The sequence below is a fragment of the Xiphias gladius genome, chromosome 18, assembly GCF_016859285.1.
Source record: "Xiphias gladius isolate SHS-SW01 ecotype Sanya breed wild chromosome 18, ASM1685928v1, whole genome shotgun sequence".
NCBI classification, from domain to species: domain Eukaryota; kingdom Metazoa; phylum Chordata; class Actinopteri; order Istiophoriformes; family Xiphiidae; genus Xiphias; species Xiphias gladius.
In genome coordinates this window covers 9,772,623-9,790,426 of record NC_053417.1, presented here as the reverse complement: position 1 = coordinate 9,790,426, position 17,804 = coordinate 9,772,623, and the positions used below count along the sequence as shown (strand labels likewise).

The following is a 17,804-nucleotide window of genomic DNA, read 5'->3' as shown; positions in this document are numbered from 1 at the left end:
AATAAAGTTAAACCACCCAAACACACACCCAGCAACAATTGCCTCTAACCTGTGTCGTGTCCCGTGAGACCCATTTAGACTCGATGGAGCCCAGAGTGAGACTAGGTAGCATGTGGTTCAGGACCTTAGCCAGAAAAACCTGCAAACAGCGAAAAAGAAAACACACCAAGCATATTAGTTTATTTTCACACATCAGCACCTCCCCTGAAGAATGTTTTTATCTCTCTCTATTATTTTTCACACCATCTGATTAGTGTTACAAAGAGATACAGTCATGAAGTTTTGGGTGTGTTATTATTCAACTGTTTGCATGGAGTTGTTCTACTGCATTTTGATGTCAGTGCAGGATTAGAACTTCTTGTGTTGATGTGTTTTTACATGGGAATAGTAATAATAATAAAAAAAGCCTCTTCTCCTCTCATGGTGATTTTGACACCAGTTTTGTCAGCGTTTGGCAGTGAAAATTGGACACACTTATATCTTTGACTGAGTTAGAGATGGCCAATGTTGCTCAAGTGGTACTTAGAACGATTCTCGCCCTTGAAACACACAAAATAAAAAGGTGTCAATATTACACTCATCACCCACAGCAGGCCTGAGTGGTGTAAGATGGCTGACTCCTGGTAATTTCGAAGGGGAGAGGAGAGGAAAAGAAGGGAAAATTCTTTTCCTCTCCTGTCCCCTTCCCCTTTATAATTAGAGAGCACAAACGTAAAGAGAGAGAATGAGTGGACAAAGTAATTATGTGATACCTTGAACGGCGTGGCTGAGTCTGGGTTCATCTGGACCATCGGTGCTATCAGAGCCACTCCAGCAAAATCACTGGGTCTCTCGCAGGCTGTCAGGATGGAGATAGCGCCGCCCTGAGGGGAGAAAAAAAAAACAAAAAACAAAGAATATATATTTTGTAAATGATCTCGAAATTGCATTTTTTTTCAAATTGAGTATCCATTTTACATATAAAGGTTTTCAGTAGTTTAAAACTTGTTTTTCAGTCAAATTAATGATTTTTTTGAAGAAAGTGTCATGTTTTTTGTTTTTAAAATGTTGCATGTTAAGATGACTGTGCAGGAGGCTTGAGTAGAGGTGTAGACCGACCAAACAATGACCTCAAACTTAGACGGAAGATGTGGTTCCAGCTAAGAGGCAGCTCCACAAAGCACACCACATCAGTAATACACAAAAATAAAAACATCTCAGTAAAACACATTCCACCCGTGAAGTCTGTGCAATTATTTCACATACCAGTTAATTTATACAAATTGATGCAATGCAAATCTCTATAATTTACTTCAAGCCAATCAGCCACAGCTTTGCATTGTGCTGAAAACAAAGACTTTGGCTTTTATTAGAGTGCATATCAGATTTTAGACTTAAAGCTACTGAATCTACAGTATGGTACAAAGAACCTTAGGCTGACAACTTGGTTATGTTGGTTGCATCAGGTTTATGCAAACATTTCAAACCAAACCCTTTCTACTGCAGGGTAGACAGTATTGTTTAATAGCATTCAAACTCGTTTATGCCCCAATAAAAAGAACCCAAATTCATACACAAACCTAGACAATACTCAATACTCGGAGATTTCATTTCAGTCAAACAGCGTTGCAAATAATTCAGTTCCAAGTTATAAGTTGTAGACGGCCTTTCAGTTTATTATTGTTGATAAAAACAAATTTCCATGAATTTTGAATCATATAGATGATAGGAATTTAGCTGACACTCGGACAGAGCAGCTTGACATTAGGACGATGGTAGAATCTGTTGACTTTCTACACCTTAAAGGTTAAAGCAGCCAGTGGTGACAAATAAAGTATCTCTGTGACTTAGACTGATGATTGAGAATTACCAAGAAAATACCATAAAAGGATATATAAAACGAGTAACGCACAAGACTTAGAGTTTTTAAATATAAATACAAATTAGAAAAAGCTTAAAGAGTTAAAAATGCAAGAATTTTTCCGTGAGGGGAAATTGCTACGTAACAGAAGACAGAGTGTTTTTTCTCCTTTAACTGGAGTGGGAAGGTCTTAGCAAAGTAGGTGAGAGGTTCTGATGCGAGGAGCAGTGGGAAAAATCCTCAGAGGTCAAGACGAACATAAAACAATCTGTCTTTTGTTTAGACGGACGTGAGTTTCCACCCGGCTCTTTTGTTGCTGTTGCTCTACACAGACCGGGGGAGAAATGTGAAAGCGGACACACGGCCCTTGGGAGACAATGTGGACTGTGTAGCTGAGGCGAAAATCCGCACAAGGCAACACCTTGGCTCCCGTGGTGACATTTGGGATTGTGATTGAAAGTCCCATGATGTAGGGCCATTCTAATTAGCAGCTCTGTGGCAGCCAAGACTCAGATCAATTTGCCATGGTTAACTTGCCGTGGCGTGGTTTTTCTTCTCGTACGCAAAAAGTGCAAGTGTCTGTGCAGGTGCACACGGACACACAAACACACAAGCACAGTGGTTCTGCATGGGTTAATCTGTCCCTCCCTCTCTCCTATTCTGGAACCTAATTGGCTTCAATTTTGTTTATGTGAGCTTTCTTTGTCACTTGTGTGATTATTCATCAGGCTGGGGCCAATGACAGGCTTGCTTCATGAAAAGAGGCACTAAGAAGAGAAAGACAAAACATTTCCCACCAGAAAATCTCACTCTCTAAAGACACAAGAGAGCACTCACACACTGCTGCTTGCATGCATTTGCCCACACAAACACACAGAGTTGGAAAAAGAGTCTTTTTAGCTTGACTCCAAAACATACTCAAAGACTTGCTTAAACTGAAATATCCACGTGTAAGCACCATGACACATGCATTTGCAGAATTGTTGCTAAATCAAATGGCGAAATTTCCTTTGGGTGGTGTAAGCTGCCCAACCTGGCCGATCGGTTCAACACACTTGATTTCTGGTTAAATGTAGCAAGACGACTGAGTTTAATTTGTCGAGTGATAGAAAGAGATAAGTGTGAAAAAGGAAGAGAAGAGAGAGGCTAAGAGACAGTAGGAGGTTTGGGACAGAGGAGCTCTTTAAGAAGCTGATTAGAGGCCCTCTTACACTTTCTGTCTCTGAACTTGGATTGAGAGGATGAATACTGGTATTGTGTGCTGGATGGACCTGAACTGTCATAAACTGCCCGAGGAGCTAACATACAACATAGAGACATTACATGGACAAAACAGCTATCATACTGACACTGAATTAAAAAAATGTCTGTGAAGGTTCATCTCAATCATCCAGATGGTACAATGTCCAGAAAAAGTTGAATCCAAATCACTGAACTCGGGTTTTAGTCAAGGATGTGCCAACCTCATCATTTTCCCCATAACAACCAGAAATGTCTTTTTGTTGAACAGCAGCTACGTTCTATAAAAACTCCAGTGTAGTGATTTGGAACAAGATCAAACAATTCAGTAAAAAAGGAAAAAATGAAAACTGAAAAAACAGCATTGTATAGAACAAAGTGAAATATGGTTCAGGGGAAAATCAAACTGAATGAGTAATAGATACGGAGAAAGATGTAGGGTTAAAAAGCTGAACAAATGGACTGAAGGCCTTAAGTTGAATGACCATTAAAAGTCATGCACTGAGGAAGTAGGACAAATGAGCCTGGGCCAAAATACTGGTGAAGAATGAAAGAAATGAGGCAGAGTGGGAAGGAGCCAGAGCTGGAGGCATTTGCCAGGATTCCCATGAGCTGATACAACACTGTCGAACTGCTCCAGTTCCACAATAACTGCTTAATGCTTTAGGATGCAGAGAAAACTGTGAGATAGCCAGTGGTGTGTATTTGTAACTGAAATGAATTTAGTCAGTTTTAATTATTTCACATTTTTACTTCCTCGCCCATATTTAGATATTCTTAAAGTGTGATTCTTCTTTGGGAAATGATGAAATAAATTCTTGAAATCAGCTTGCAGCGCTTTCAAAATTGTACTTCATATAGTTATTCACTCATTTCGAATAGAAAAGTATTGATGAAGAGATTGTCTACAGCCATGCTAGCATTTCTGTGAGGCGCTGATTTGAGCTAAATGCCAACATCAGCATGACAACATGCTGACACTCACGATGCTAACATGCTGAAGTTCAGCATGAATACGCTTTGTCTGAAATTCCTCCCTATTTACGATACAGTATAGAGCAGTATATTCACTGTCCATCATCTTTTTGAGTGTTCAAACTTAAAGTGTGAAATTTGTGCAGTATATAGTGTCCTCAAAAATTCAACAGTGGAACAAATAACACAGTGTCCAAAGCTTGTACACTACTTTCTGCTAACAATCCAACAACGCAATGCACCCCATTTTATACATGAGAACATTACAGCTGTCAGTGATGAAGCAAAATGACGATGATTAGTTCGTTTCTGAAATCTCTATTTACTGTTCACTATAAAGTAAACTATTGAGTGTTTGTTATATAAGGAGTAGTGAACGAAGGAATAGGGGAGTGATTTCGGACACAGCTACAATGTTTACCATCTTATTTTAGTGTGTTAGTATGCTACCATTTTCTAATTAGCACTAAGCACAAAGTGTAGCTGACGCTGATGGGAATGTCATTACTTTCTCAGGTATTTAAAGTTAGTAAACCAAAGTACGAGACACTTTAAAATTTTGACCTAAGGATGGCAGCAGGTGAAAAGCCACAGGGTCAACAAAGACGCCAGGATACAGTGTCTAGAATGTCAATGAATGTCTGTACAAAAGTTTTGCAAATCCATCTAATAGATGTTGGGATATTTCTCTGGATAAGTGAGAACTTTGACCTGCTGGTGTCGCAAGATGAAATGTCAGGGGATCACCAAAGTAGGTAAGCTTCATCCTCTGGACATCTTTAATGTCTGCACTACATTCAATGGCAAACAATCAAATAGTTGTTGAGATATTTCAGTCTGGTCCAAAATGGTGAACCGACCAACATACCAACACTGCCTTTCTTGGAGCTATGACTGGCATGGCTAATAATAACAAAGGGCTGAAGAAACCTGTTTAAATCTACACTTCCTCACTCAGGAAAGCATGAAGTTGACATCTCATCCTTGTTTCGATTATCATTGGGGAATTTAACAGGAAAAAAATTATAAATTGAATCTCTGTCAGAAAAAAACATTACCTTTTGTTTTTCTTTACTAAATTTGATCAAACCAACTAGTGGCAGTGTTGCAGGTGAGGAGTGGGACATCTTTCTTTATTAAATTTGCGCTATGACTTATTGCACCGCAGTCTCCTCAGGATATTATCATTGGAGCAATATCTCTGCACATACTGCAGAATCCACAGGTGGTTTCCATTGTCTTTGTGGTTTTTGCACCATCCAGGCCCCGTTAAAAGGAGGAGCAGAGGAAGAGGCTAATAGAAACAGGAAAAGGAGTCACAACATTGGGAAACTAGGAAATGAGAGCTGTAAAAACACAGCGAGACAACATTTGCTTTGGGTTGGGTTTCCCAAACTCCAGGTCTGTTCCCAAGGAAAGGTAAGGCAAGGAAAGGAGATGCAAGGGTGATGAAAAAGAAAGGAAAAGAAAAGAAAAATAAAATGGGAAGAAAGTCTTAAGCAAAATAAATGGAGGGGGGAAACAGAAAAGTACTGTGGAGGAATGAGAAGACAGGAAATCAAAATAGATTATGGAAGACCAGGGAAACTGGCATAATCGACTTTAGTACAGAAAAAAGGAGAAACATCTGACGAAATGACACAGATGGAGGGAAAGATGGGAAAGAAAGGGGGAAGAGGGGATGAAAAGAAGATGGGGAGAGAAAAAGGAAAGGAGGGAGGTACTACTGTGACTTCGAACAGCATTGCCCTAATATTTACAGTCTGGTGTTTAAACAGATGCCCAGCTCCATCTGGGATCCCAGAGTTTAATTTACACAAAACTATTTGTGTCTCTGCTCCTCAGATTGTTTTGAACGCAACCTGATTTTTTACATAAATATACAGTAATGCTGTATGGAAACTCACAAGCCATAAAAGGTTTGCAAAAGCAGACTCAAGAATTAAATTGAGTGTTGTTTAAATCATCTAAAAGCCCAACTGACAGTGGTGAATATGAACTCCTTTACAGTACAAGGAGAAGCTGTTGTGTTGAATGGAGGACAGCTTGATGTAAATCAGGCAGCCTAAAAGCTCCATTACTGAAAATAATATTTGGCTAGTAAAACAAAGTGTTGAACATTGCTTGTCTGAATCCACAAAACACAAACGTTTCTAATTTTGAAAAGAGATAATGTGATTGCAAACAGCCTGAAATGCAGAGTCTTTTCACAAGTCATTAAAGTATGTGACAAAATTCACTAAGCACCCATGGTTTTCCCACTTTCTAATAAGCCATCAATTCTGCAGATACAAATGACAACAAAGTCCCTCATGAAATCTAACGGGTTTCTCACTTTAAAGCTATCAAGTCTGAAACTACAAGTGTGAGCAAATCATTTATAACGGGGTCTTCCACTACAGTAATTCATTGAGTCTGCGGTGGTAAATGTTAAGTCAATCCCTCTGAGATCTCAAATGATTTGAAAAGGATTAGTTTTGGCAACTTTGTCAAGACAAGTTCAGCGAAGGCCTTCCCAGTACAGTACATAGAAGTTTAATTCTAACTTGACCTTGGCATGTAAACGCAGTTCTCAAATAGATTGTTTGTATGCATAAACTTTTTGGTGATTGTTAAAACATTTGAACATTTTTGGAGATCTGAAAAAACTGTATATCCTTAATTTCAGATTGCAAGATCATGAATTCCGAACTTCAGCGCACCTTGGCATTGATTCTACAAGTCTCTGAACTCTAATGGAGGGTTGAACACTAATCCAAAAGCTATTCCCTCCTTTGGTCTTATGATGATGTTGATGGAGAGCGATGTCTAGCATATCGGTCCAAAATGTCCCATAGGTGTTCAACTGGGTTGAGATCTGGTGACTTTTCATACTCATCAAACCATTCCGTGACCCCACATGTCCTGTGGATGGGGCATAGTCATCATGGAAGAGACCACTCCCATCAAGATAGAAATGTTTCATCATAGGATAAAGGTGATCACTCAGAACAACTTTGTATTGATTTGCAGTGACTCTTCCCTCTAAGGGGACAAGTGGACCCAAACCATGCCAGCAAAATGTGCTCCACAGCATAACAGAGCCACTGGACCCCCTCACTTTAGGGGTCAAGCATTGAGGCCTATACTGTTCTCTCGGTGCACGCCACACAAGCACTCACCCACTTGTGGAGAGTATGGTGAAGGATGACTCTTGTGACCACATCACTTTTTTCCTCATCTCTGTTGAACAGTGATTTTTGTACCACTGAACTCTCCAATGTGCATCCATCTTTGTAATGAGGGGTTTATGCACTGCAACCCTACTATAATATCCCTCTCTGTGTAATTATTGACGGACTGTTCTTGCTGACACAGTCTGATCACGTCCTGCATCGACATTCTCAGTCACCTGAGGAAGAGTTGCTCTTTTGTTATTCCTTACATATCGCACTAAAGCGATAAGATATAAAATCAGAATCAACTTGGTCTCCTCGGCATTTTTATACAGGCCACAGAGCAGGATTGGATGCTAATTGCTTAATTGTACCATGCAGTGCATCTGTGTGGAAACATCTGCATTCGTTAGGTTTATGTTCATCAATTCATGTTTTTCCTTAACTTTGTCACCCGTCTATATGTATATATTTCAACAAAGCTCGTCATATCTTCCTTAAAACCATTTTTCTGTTGAATCCACCATGCCCACTGAATGACTGCTGGGCTGCGAGATAACAAGGCTCCAAGGCTTTCATGGCAAAACAGTTCTATAATGAAAAATGGGTCCTCTAGCTGTGAGCTGAGAGACTTAAGACCGTGTTCAGCCTGAAATGTTTCAAGGTGATGTTGTTTTAAAAAAAAAAAAAATCAAAGAAAAACTATTGTTTCATGTATTGTCAAAATGAAATGGAAATGAAGTCAGCTTCTCCTTTACATAACACAAGAAACTGCACTCTTGCTGCATACATGAAAACATTAATGTACTTTGTATGAATACAGAATCTGAGCAGCTTGATCATCCAGCAGAGACAAATTCATAGCACTACACATTGATTCAACCTACAACCACTGAGAGCAATCATTTATTATATAACTCATCACTACTGCTTGTGTTCTGTTAGCTCTCCTAAGAGTTAGTGGGTCACTGAGCACAACAGTGAGAGGTTTCTGATGTTGAATGCAGCTCTGTGAAAAACACTGTAAAAACACTGATCAGTTAAAAATAGTTCCCTGGCCGGCCTTAATGCTTTTTCTGTCCAAGTGTTATGTAATTTTTTTCTCAATGAGAATCCTGGTTCAACTGTGTTTCTGTAGATGTCAAAGACTCTTCAAAAGCTTGCTGTCTGAATTGAATTTAAAAGCCATTTAACCCCCCCAAAAAGCAGATAAAAGCCCTGAAACAACTAAAGGAGGCTCAAGCAAATGGGAAATTAATAACTTATGAAATATGTTTTTGCATTTGCAACTGTTTTGCATGTTGTATTTTAAACCCTGTTCACTGTACAGTATGCAGTACGCTGAATATAACTAAATATTACAACCTCTCAATACTATGTTGTAATATCTTGGTTGGACAAACACAGTAATTTGAAGATGATACCATGGACTTTGTGAAATTATTTACAGCAAAAGGTCAACATTTTGGAAAATATACTTAACGCTTTTTGGCAGAGAGTCAGATGAGAAGATTTATACCACTCCATATCTGTACATTAAATATTTGGGTTCAGCGAGCAGCCGGTTTGCTTAGCTTAGCACAAAAAACTGGAAACTGGGGAGAAAGAGCCTGGCGCTGAGTGAAGATAAAAACTTCTGCCAGCTAACCGATTTTCACCTTCTACGCTTTAGAGATGCCACTAGGCTGATTTTGTTACCACTGAAGAGAGCCAGGCTAGCTGTTCCCAGTCTTTATGCTAAGCTAAGCAGCTGCTGGCTTTAGCTTCATTTTTAACCGACCTTTTACTTTAAGACTAAATAATCAATCGATTCCGTGAAAAATACTTGACAGATTAATGTATTATCCATTAATGTTTAGGGAAATTGAGAATAAAAGTGAATAACAACACACAGTGACTCCACAGAAGGTCAGTAGAGCTTTACATTACATGGAACATTACACAGAGTCCTGGACGGGCTGGGTAAAGTGAGGACAGTCTCTCTTCTCTGCCAACAAATGCAATCACATTGCCCTTGAACAGGACACTGGACCTGTAACTGCTCTGTTGGAGGTTTTCAGTGACCAGCAGCAGCACCTGCAGGCTGAGCAGAATCTGTCACACTGTGTAAAAGCTAAACAGGAGTTTAATGAGAAGAGCAAGCTCAGCAAACCTTCCCTGAACGGTTCTCCTGCAGATGAACGATGGGCTTTATCCATCATACAGAATATATCTAGTGCTGCAGCCAAGCCAAACCAAATAAAATGTCATTAAAAGCAGGAAAACATGGGTGATTAAGTGTTTTAATGTATGAGAAATGCAGTCCCTGATGGACAGTGCCAGTAACATTAAAATAGCCTGTAATAGTGTGTGTGTGTGTGTGTGTGTGCGTGCGTGCGTGCGTGCGTAGAATACGGTATGGTACAACAATGTGATTAAAGTGACACAACGCAAAAAGACATCATCATCTGCCACCAACAACAAAATACTGGATGGATTATTCCAGCTGCTGAAAACAGAAAACAGTATCCTACCATGGAGTGACCCACGATGAAGACGGGTAGGTCGGGGTGGCGGGATTTCATCTGGTCGATGTGCTGCAGGGAGTCTCTGATGTAAACCTGGAAGTCTTTGATGTTCATCCTGTCTCCTTCACTCTGACCATGGCCAACTGTGGAGGAAAGGAGGAAGGAAGAAGAAAGAAGAAGTCGTGTGAGGAAAGTGGTACCCTACTGCTATAGAATATTTGCCCACTCTGTAATTTGACCTTTTTATGACCTTCTGACCTTTTAGTTCCTCCAAAAGATGGAAATGACACCATTTTCATGGCTAAAAAGGCATTTTTAGTCGAAGCTTTTCTATCATTGCTGCAGTTCACATCACTTGCTTCTCTTCCAGTGAACATTTGACAAATTGATCCATCCTACTCTTTTAAAACTTTAAGAGAGGTGAATGAAAAACAGGAAGGACAATTGGAGGGAGAGACATGGGGTGCGGATAAGTAGCAGAGAGGAGAGGGATAAAAAGGAGGAATAAGAATTGGGAGGGGAAATAGAGAAAGGACGGAGGGATGAGAGTGAGAGTAAAGGAGAATGAGGAGGAATTGAGGGAAGGATGGAGGAAGCAGTTGACAAAGAAAGCGAGTCTACAGAGGAGAAAATAGGAGGAGGAGGGAGAGGAACCTGGATGGCATGAGAGAAAGAAGAAAGGGATGGGAAAGGGTGGGATGAAGGAGAGAAATAGAGGAATGGAGAACAGGGCGGGAAAGGAAGAGTGAGAGAATGAAAAGAAGACACGAGTTGAGTGGAGAAAAAGATGAATGTACACCAAAGTTAAGCGAAAAGGGAGTGAAGGCAGGAGCGAGAGATGAGTGAGAAATGACGGGAGAAAGAAGAGAAGAAGACAGGGGAGAAAGAAATGTGATTGACATGGAGAGGAGGAAAAATATATGAATATGTATGTGTGTCTGTATACATGTACGTGTTTTTTTTCCTCGAGCCTTCTGAAGCAATGGCTGAGAGGTGAGGCTGGTTGCCACGGCGACCACTGAACCAACAGCACAAGCGAGCTCCTAAACATTGACAGCATGTGCAGTTCCACAAACCTTAAGTGTGTGTGTGTGTGTGTATTTATAAATATACTGTGCACTGTATGTGGTAGCATGACTTCACCCTTCATGTTTTTCTGCTCGTCAATAGTGAAGCGATCATCACTGTGTGGAAATCAATACCCAATCACAGTGCTGTGGTGAGTTATGGAGAGCTGCAAACTTCAGATCGATGCCCATTATATCCCATCCCATGTCAGATTAATAACCCCACACTCCACTGAATCCAAACCCTTTTGTTATTACATTCAATCAAACACACACACACACACACACACACACACACACACACACACACACACACACATAAAACAGTCAAATATATTCACACATGAGCACACTTAGCCATTCACATAACTGACACACAGACATAAACACTGCAGAACACAGATCCACTGCTGAAACAGGCAAATACGCAAAAACCAGCCCTGACATGAATGGCTTTTTTTCATTTGATTTTCGTGGTAATAAGTTAATTGGATTTTAGAATTGATGATAATACAAGGCCAGCAGTCAGCGTGAGTCTAATCAGTGCTGTAGTTTTGAAAATCCAGTTGACTCATCTTTTCTGCTACAAGAATAAGATCAGTTGTGCAGATTAATAACATGCAGATGGGCTGATACGATAAAATGCATGCATTGGAAAAAAACGTGCATAAATTATTTTACTGGCAACACAAACCATAGCAACAGTCATCACAGGATAGAACCATTAGAGTGTAACCATGGGTTGCCCACACACCAGGAATGTATTATTGTTACTGTTATCGGGAAGTTCATGGTGCAACAGATGTCGGGCAGCAACTAATGATAATTTTCACTATCAGTGAATCTCTTCAATAGTTTTTAATTAACTGATCAATTGTTTAGTCTCTAAAATATCACGACTATGAAGTAGTGAAAAATGCCCATTGCCATTTCCTTGAGCTCAAGGTAAAAAACGACCGACATAGCTCCCGTATTTAGCATTTATAAGGAATACATGAATATCTAATAAATGTTTTATAACACAATATAATAATAACAATAATAATACTAACAGTAATAATAATAATAAACTTTATTTATATAGCACTTTTTCTTTAAAAGAAATAAAACCAGATAAAGGAAAAGCAGAAAAATGAGCACAGAGGAAATAAAAAAATTTAAATGAATAGGATCAGATAAATTGGAACAAAGTATAAATAAAAATGCCAAACATTTCCAAAAGCTTTTACAAAGAGAAAAGTATTAAGAAGAGATTTAAAAGAAGCTAAAGACCTGGTTTGTCTGAGTTCAGTAGGCAGAGAGTTCCATAGTGTGGGGGCTCTAATAGCGATCCCTGTGACCTGGGAGTAACCAGCAGGGTTCCAACCACGGATCACAAAGATCAGGAAGGCACATACCAGGTCAGTAAATCAGAGAGGTGCTGAGGTGCTAGGGCATTTAAGGCCTTAAAACTTCTAAAATCTATTTGAAATCTAACAGGGAGCCAGTGTTGGGAGGCAAGCGCAGGGGTGATGGGCTCGTGCCTCTTTTTCCCGGTAACGAGTCGAGCGGCAGCGTTTTGTATCAACTGGAGATACTGGATGAAACCCTGGCAGATACTCGAGTAAAGTGCATTGCAATAGTCAAGTCGAGAAGAGATAAAAGCATAAACAACTTTCTCTGAGTCATCACTTGATAAAAATGACCTTATTTTATAAATTATCTTGAGCTGGATGAAACAAGACTGAACAACATTCTTGACTCGATTTTCAAAACAGAGGTTAGTATTAAATGTTACCCCTTACATTCCTAGCAGCCTGCTTATTTTATTTGACAGACCGCCAAGATTAGCACCAACAGATATATAATGAAGTTGTAAACAGATATGTGTTTAATAATGAATGTATAGCTGCATACAAAACCGTTTATCAAATATGTGCATACTGCCTGAAAAATGCTAAATATAGAGATTTAAAGTAAAGTGTTACTGCACATAAGCAACAAATCCTCACATTCGAGAAGCTAAAAGTGTTGAAAACGATTTTGCTTGATAAATGACTTCATTAAGTTATTCAATTAATTATTGATTAATTTACTGTGGACTGGCTAATTGCACCGATCTAATTAACTGTCAAAATTCCATTATTTTCCTATAATGCAATGAGGAGACAAACATGATAAGTGCAGCACCAAGCAGCATTAGGCTGGTGATGTTTACTACTCTGCTGTTATCTGTGCGTGTCACAAACAATCCATTATGAATATTTCACCATTGCCTGATAATAAAATGTCAGTGCTGGTGCAGGAGTTTTTATATACACATCAAACGTTACGCATTTCTCTATCCACATTCTACCAAATGGAAGATGATATATGTGCGTCAGCTCTTGAGTTTCAAAATTTTTGACCAGCCTGTGTATCAGAGAAATTTGAAGGTTGGTCTGCAAATAATGTTGACAGGTAAATAGATGCGGTGTGTGCCAGATGGAAGAAACCTCCTGTCTATGCCGGCTGTGAGTGAAAAAGAAATAGATGAGAGACATGAGAGACAGAAGAAAGTGTGATATAAGACGAGTAAGTTGAAGATCTTGACTGCTGAACTCTATAAGGAGCTGCCCAAGGTGGTGTGTGTGTCTGTGTGTGTGTGTGTGTGTGTGTGTGTCTGTGTGTGTGTGTGTCTGTGTGTGTGTGTGTGTTAGAGATAGATGAAAAACTAGTGTCTACAGAGACTTGTTCCAGTTCAGTATTTTCAATTTAACAGTGTGACATTTTACTGCGAGCCACTGAACAAACTGCTCCTTTGTGTGCAGCCTCAGTCGTCCTTATCGTTCACTGCCTATTTTATTATCTCAGCCAGCTCTTCACTGAGATCTCTACCTCTGTAAATATTAGCAAATTTACAGCTGAGACTTCATTTCTTTGCCTTCTCATCCTGTCTCCCTCTCGCTCTCTCTCTACTGTTGTTGATCTGTAGAAGAGTGTAGCGAACACACACGCCGCTCTTTTCCTGCAGGATTTTCTCTGCGGCCCAGTCACGAGTTCACACATTCCTATTGTATCTAAGACCTGCCCAGTACAACGATACAGTTTCCCCCGTGGGCTTGGCTGAAAAGACACTGCCTTGCTTTATCCTAATTACCATCAAGCTGGCAGTTTTGCTTATGCCTCTTTGTCCCCTTCTGTGTCTTTCCAGTCCTTTTTCTTGAGCCCATTACTCATTTTCTGTTCGAAGTGAGAATATTGTTGGGAAAACAACAAATGGTGAAACACAAGCAGTTTTTTTTCAAATATCAACTGAAAAACACAAAGTACATTTTTCCAGAGTCTACAGCCATGCTACAGTAGCCGGTCTTTGAGGCTGTACGCAGCATTTAGCTCAAAGACAATACTGACATGCTGATGCGTAGCAGGTAGGCTAAAATGTCTACCATGTTTGCCATTTGTGCTAATTACCACTGAGGTACAGCTGAAGTACAGCTGAGGCTGATGGGAATGTTTTGCAGAAATTTGGTCATAAAGCAAAGTACTGGACAAATGAAAAAAAATAGACCTGGTGATTATGAACCGTGAATGTTTGTACAAAAGTCCATTGCATTTCATCCAATTTTTGTGGAAATATTTCAGTAGGTAGACTACTGACTGAAGATTTCAACCTGGCAAGAAAAGACCACATTCCCCGATTTTTGGGGATGTTCTTCCTTGTCTTAGAGAACTTGGGCTGGGTCTGCTGTGTGAACCTCTAAAGCCTATTGAGACACTGTATGATACTAACTTGATGGAACTTGAAAAAAATGCAAATCCATTACCTGCCTATGGTTATTTTTGTATGGTAATGAGACTCAGCTAAAAGCCTGTCACCCCAGTTTAATGAGTGACTGGTCTGTTTGTTTTCTTCGCTCAGAACCAGTTCATCCAGTGCTTCCTCTGAAAGCTGAACCGAGCCAAAAGTTCCACTCCCACTTGGCAAAGCAACACTTATGACGTTTTTCTTGGCAGTGCATTAAAAGCACATCACCTACACACTCACATATATGCACACAGTGGAACTGCAGGGGAACAATAGAGCAATGTACCACCCTAAGCCTAATTAATTTTCTCTAACAGGCTTACTTCCCTCAACAATTACCAAGGACGGTTATCAGACGGAGAGGGGGATGCTGGTTTTTCTTTGAAGCTATGCACAAGCTATGTGCTGTGTGTGAACTACTGATGAATGCAAGGGCAACCATGAGTGAAAGTGTAAATGTATGTATGAATTAATGTAACGTGAGGTGCGTGTTGGTGACTCACCGTGATCGTGTGCGAATACCAGCAGGGACAGTTCCTTCAGTCTCTGTGCAATCTCATCGTAGGGCCCACAATGCTCCCCAGCCCCGTGGGCAATAAACACCAGAGCCCTGAGAGGATGAGAGAGGAGAGAAAAATGTTTATTCAGACTTTTGTAAATGCAGACCTACAGTTGGTGTCCTTTTCTCTCTCTTTAACTCTCTCACACAGAGACAAACAAACAGCAAATATTTGCATTTTTCTGCATGGGAGTGTCCTGCTTCCTTGATTTACTGATAAAGTCCTTTAGGACGAGAGATCTGACTCAACACACTCCTGCCTGCCCAACTGAAAACAGAAACAGAGGGAATCCAGTAACACCCAGTGTGGCCCATAAATACACGCAAAACAGCCATGACATCCCTGCTCTCTTATGCAGTAAAATGAGCTGGGATTTTATCTCATACGTAACTGACATGGTGTAAGACTAATTTTTATTTGCATTTTTTGGGGGCTCATATTTTCCTATGTAGAGCACCGGTGTTTTATGATCAGCGGGCAAATTTTTCTTTGTCTCAACCCTGCCTATAGAGGCGTACTCTTTGTATTTTGCATGTTTTGGCATATGTTTCAATTGAAATTCACTTAACAGTTACCTTACTATCTCTCTTCTGTGGCAAAGTTGTGTCAAAGCAAAGCAAAGCTGTCATTCAGAGGGCTTTTCATAGTTTATGCAGAATTGTGGAAATGTATCATCATATCATATTTTAAATCCACTGTGTCCGTTGCTGGTCAGTCAATATAGTATATATGGTGACTATTGTGGTGTTTTCTCCTGATATTTTGGTATGTACCGTACTACAATAAGGACTTTTAATGTAGTTACTATAAAGATCAGATTTTAATGATACCCAGGGGGGAAATCATGTGATACAGCAGTACACCAGACAGTCTAAAGAAGTAGGAAACAGATAAAGAATGATTTAATATAATAACTACAAAAAAGTAAGAAATTCAGTGAATGGTATTCAAAAGCTATATCCATTATATATATTACAATACTTAAGCCATACGATACATGACTTGGGCATTGAGAGGAAGCTCTGCTAGTATGTGCAAAAGCACTGTAAAGAATCTAGTAGTGTGTTATTGAGGTAAACAGTGACAGTGTATGTAGTATGTGGTATTACTGCTTTCTTTGTGCCTTATACCAACAGCGGAGGTGTGTCAACATTGCCAATATGCCAATGTTCTATGATACACAATACCGGAAATTACATTTTCAATTAACGATAACATCGAAGAGCCCTTGTGGTTGGCCATTTGGACAATTAGGTCTTTGTCTACCTTTAATTTAAGGCACCTCAACAGTCTCATCGCAAACTGTATGTAATGTGATTTTTGTCAAACATGGCCCAAAGGTAAAGCTAGAACCAACACGTAATGTAAAAAACATGCTCTCTACATTAAACAGACGCATAATGTAAAAGCTAACAGCATATTCCCTTATTAATTTCACCTATTAAATCCATTTAAGCCGGGGCGGAGAGATGGTGACAGAGAGAAGCGTGGTTAAGAAGGCATCATGTGAAGTATGTTCTTCAAAATGGAGGTTTAACTCCATGTTTACTCAGAGAGCGGTACCTTTTGCTGCATAATGGAGTCTCCAGCGGTCTCTGAGAGAAAGATATTTAAGGTTTTACTTGTTCCATCACTGCATATTTAGCAGCGGAGCAGCTCTGAAATGCTCCAGTGTTGTTTCTCTAAGAAGCAGCAGTGCTGGGAAGCCTGTGAGAGCTTGAATAAGCAGCGGCAAACAATTAGCCGAAATGTATTCAGCGACAGAGAAAAAGGGAACGGAGGGAAACAGTGAGATAGCAAGTAAGAGTGTGAGGCGGGGCGGGGTGGTGTCGGCGGTGGGGGGGTAAGGAAGAGTAAAATAAGACTAGCTGTTCATCAGGCTTCATTGGCAAATCACTCCACTTTCACTTGCTGCTCTTTCCCTCCTTTGAGAAAGCCAACGCCTCGGGTTAAGACTTCCTCTGCACTTGTTGGCTCAGTGAGTGTGTATACATGTGTGTGTCTGTGAGTGTGTGTGAATGACTGTCTTTGTATAGATATAATGTTCTGTAACACACATGCCATAGGGCAGCAGGGGTTTAATGGGGCTAATCTGGGTTCATTGTAAAGACGACTGTACAGTGAACAACACACTGCGCACGCCACTGAAAACCAGAGTTATAATGTGACATTTGTAATTTGCTGTCTTTCTCTCTCTAAGACTGTGTCCAACCTCTATTCTCTAAATACCTCTTTGGTCTGCTCAGTCATCTCTCTGTCCTCCTCTTTCTCACTTTTTTCTCCATTTTTGCTTCCTCTTGTGAATTTCAGCTTCAAGTATTTCTGAGTTGCCAGAGAGAAAGAAAAAAAATCAAATAAAGGCAAAATATCTGGTGACAGTAGGAGATATAAAGTCTACTTTTTTTTGTTTTTTTGTTTTAAACTTTGAATCACCCAGAGATCTTCATCTTAAGAGATGTCTATATTTATTCAACTACAGGCATCTGCAGAAAAGTGACAATATTCAGGCATCAACAGTATGTTGGCTCAGCCGTGCAAAGCCACTTTCCACTTTGCTAAGAGCAGTCTGGTAAGGCTCAAGAGGCATTTGCTTGGAACAATTGTTATTTCAATAAGCTGTGACGTTTTGGCATTTTGGCATTTTACTACTTTGCTTAAACATCAACCTGAACTCCTCCTTCACCTGAGAGGACAA

General features: G+C 39.9%; 1 protein-coding gene across 2 annotated transcripts in view; it reads right to left on the bottom strand.

The window, feature by feature from the left end:
• mgll (monoglyceride lipase) overlaps positions 1–17,804 on the bottom strand; it is a 40,733-nt gene that overhangs the window by 11,258 nt on the left and 11,671 nt on the right. For both annotated transcript variants that reach the window (XM_040153260.1, XM_040153259.1), the window contains 4 exons: positions 15,053–15,159; positions 9,723–9,859; positions 753–863; positions 50–139 (listed from right to left, as the gene is read on the bottom strand). In XM_040153260.1, coding sequence (XP_040009194.1) covers positions 50–139; positions 753–863; positions 9,723–9,859; positions 15,053–15,159 — 445 coding nt within the window. The remainder of the gene's footprint in view (positions 1–49; positions 140–752; positions 864–9,722; positions 9,860–15,052; positions 15,160–17,804) is intronic.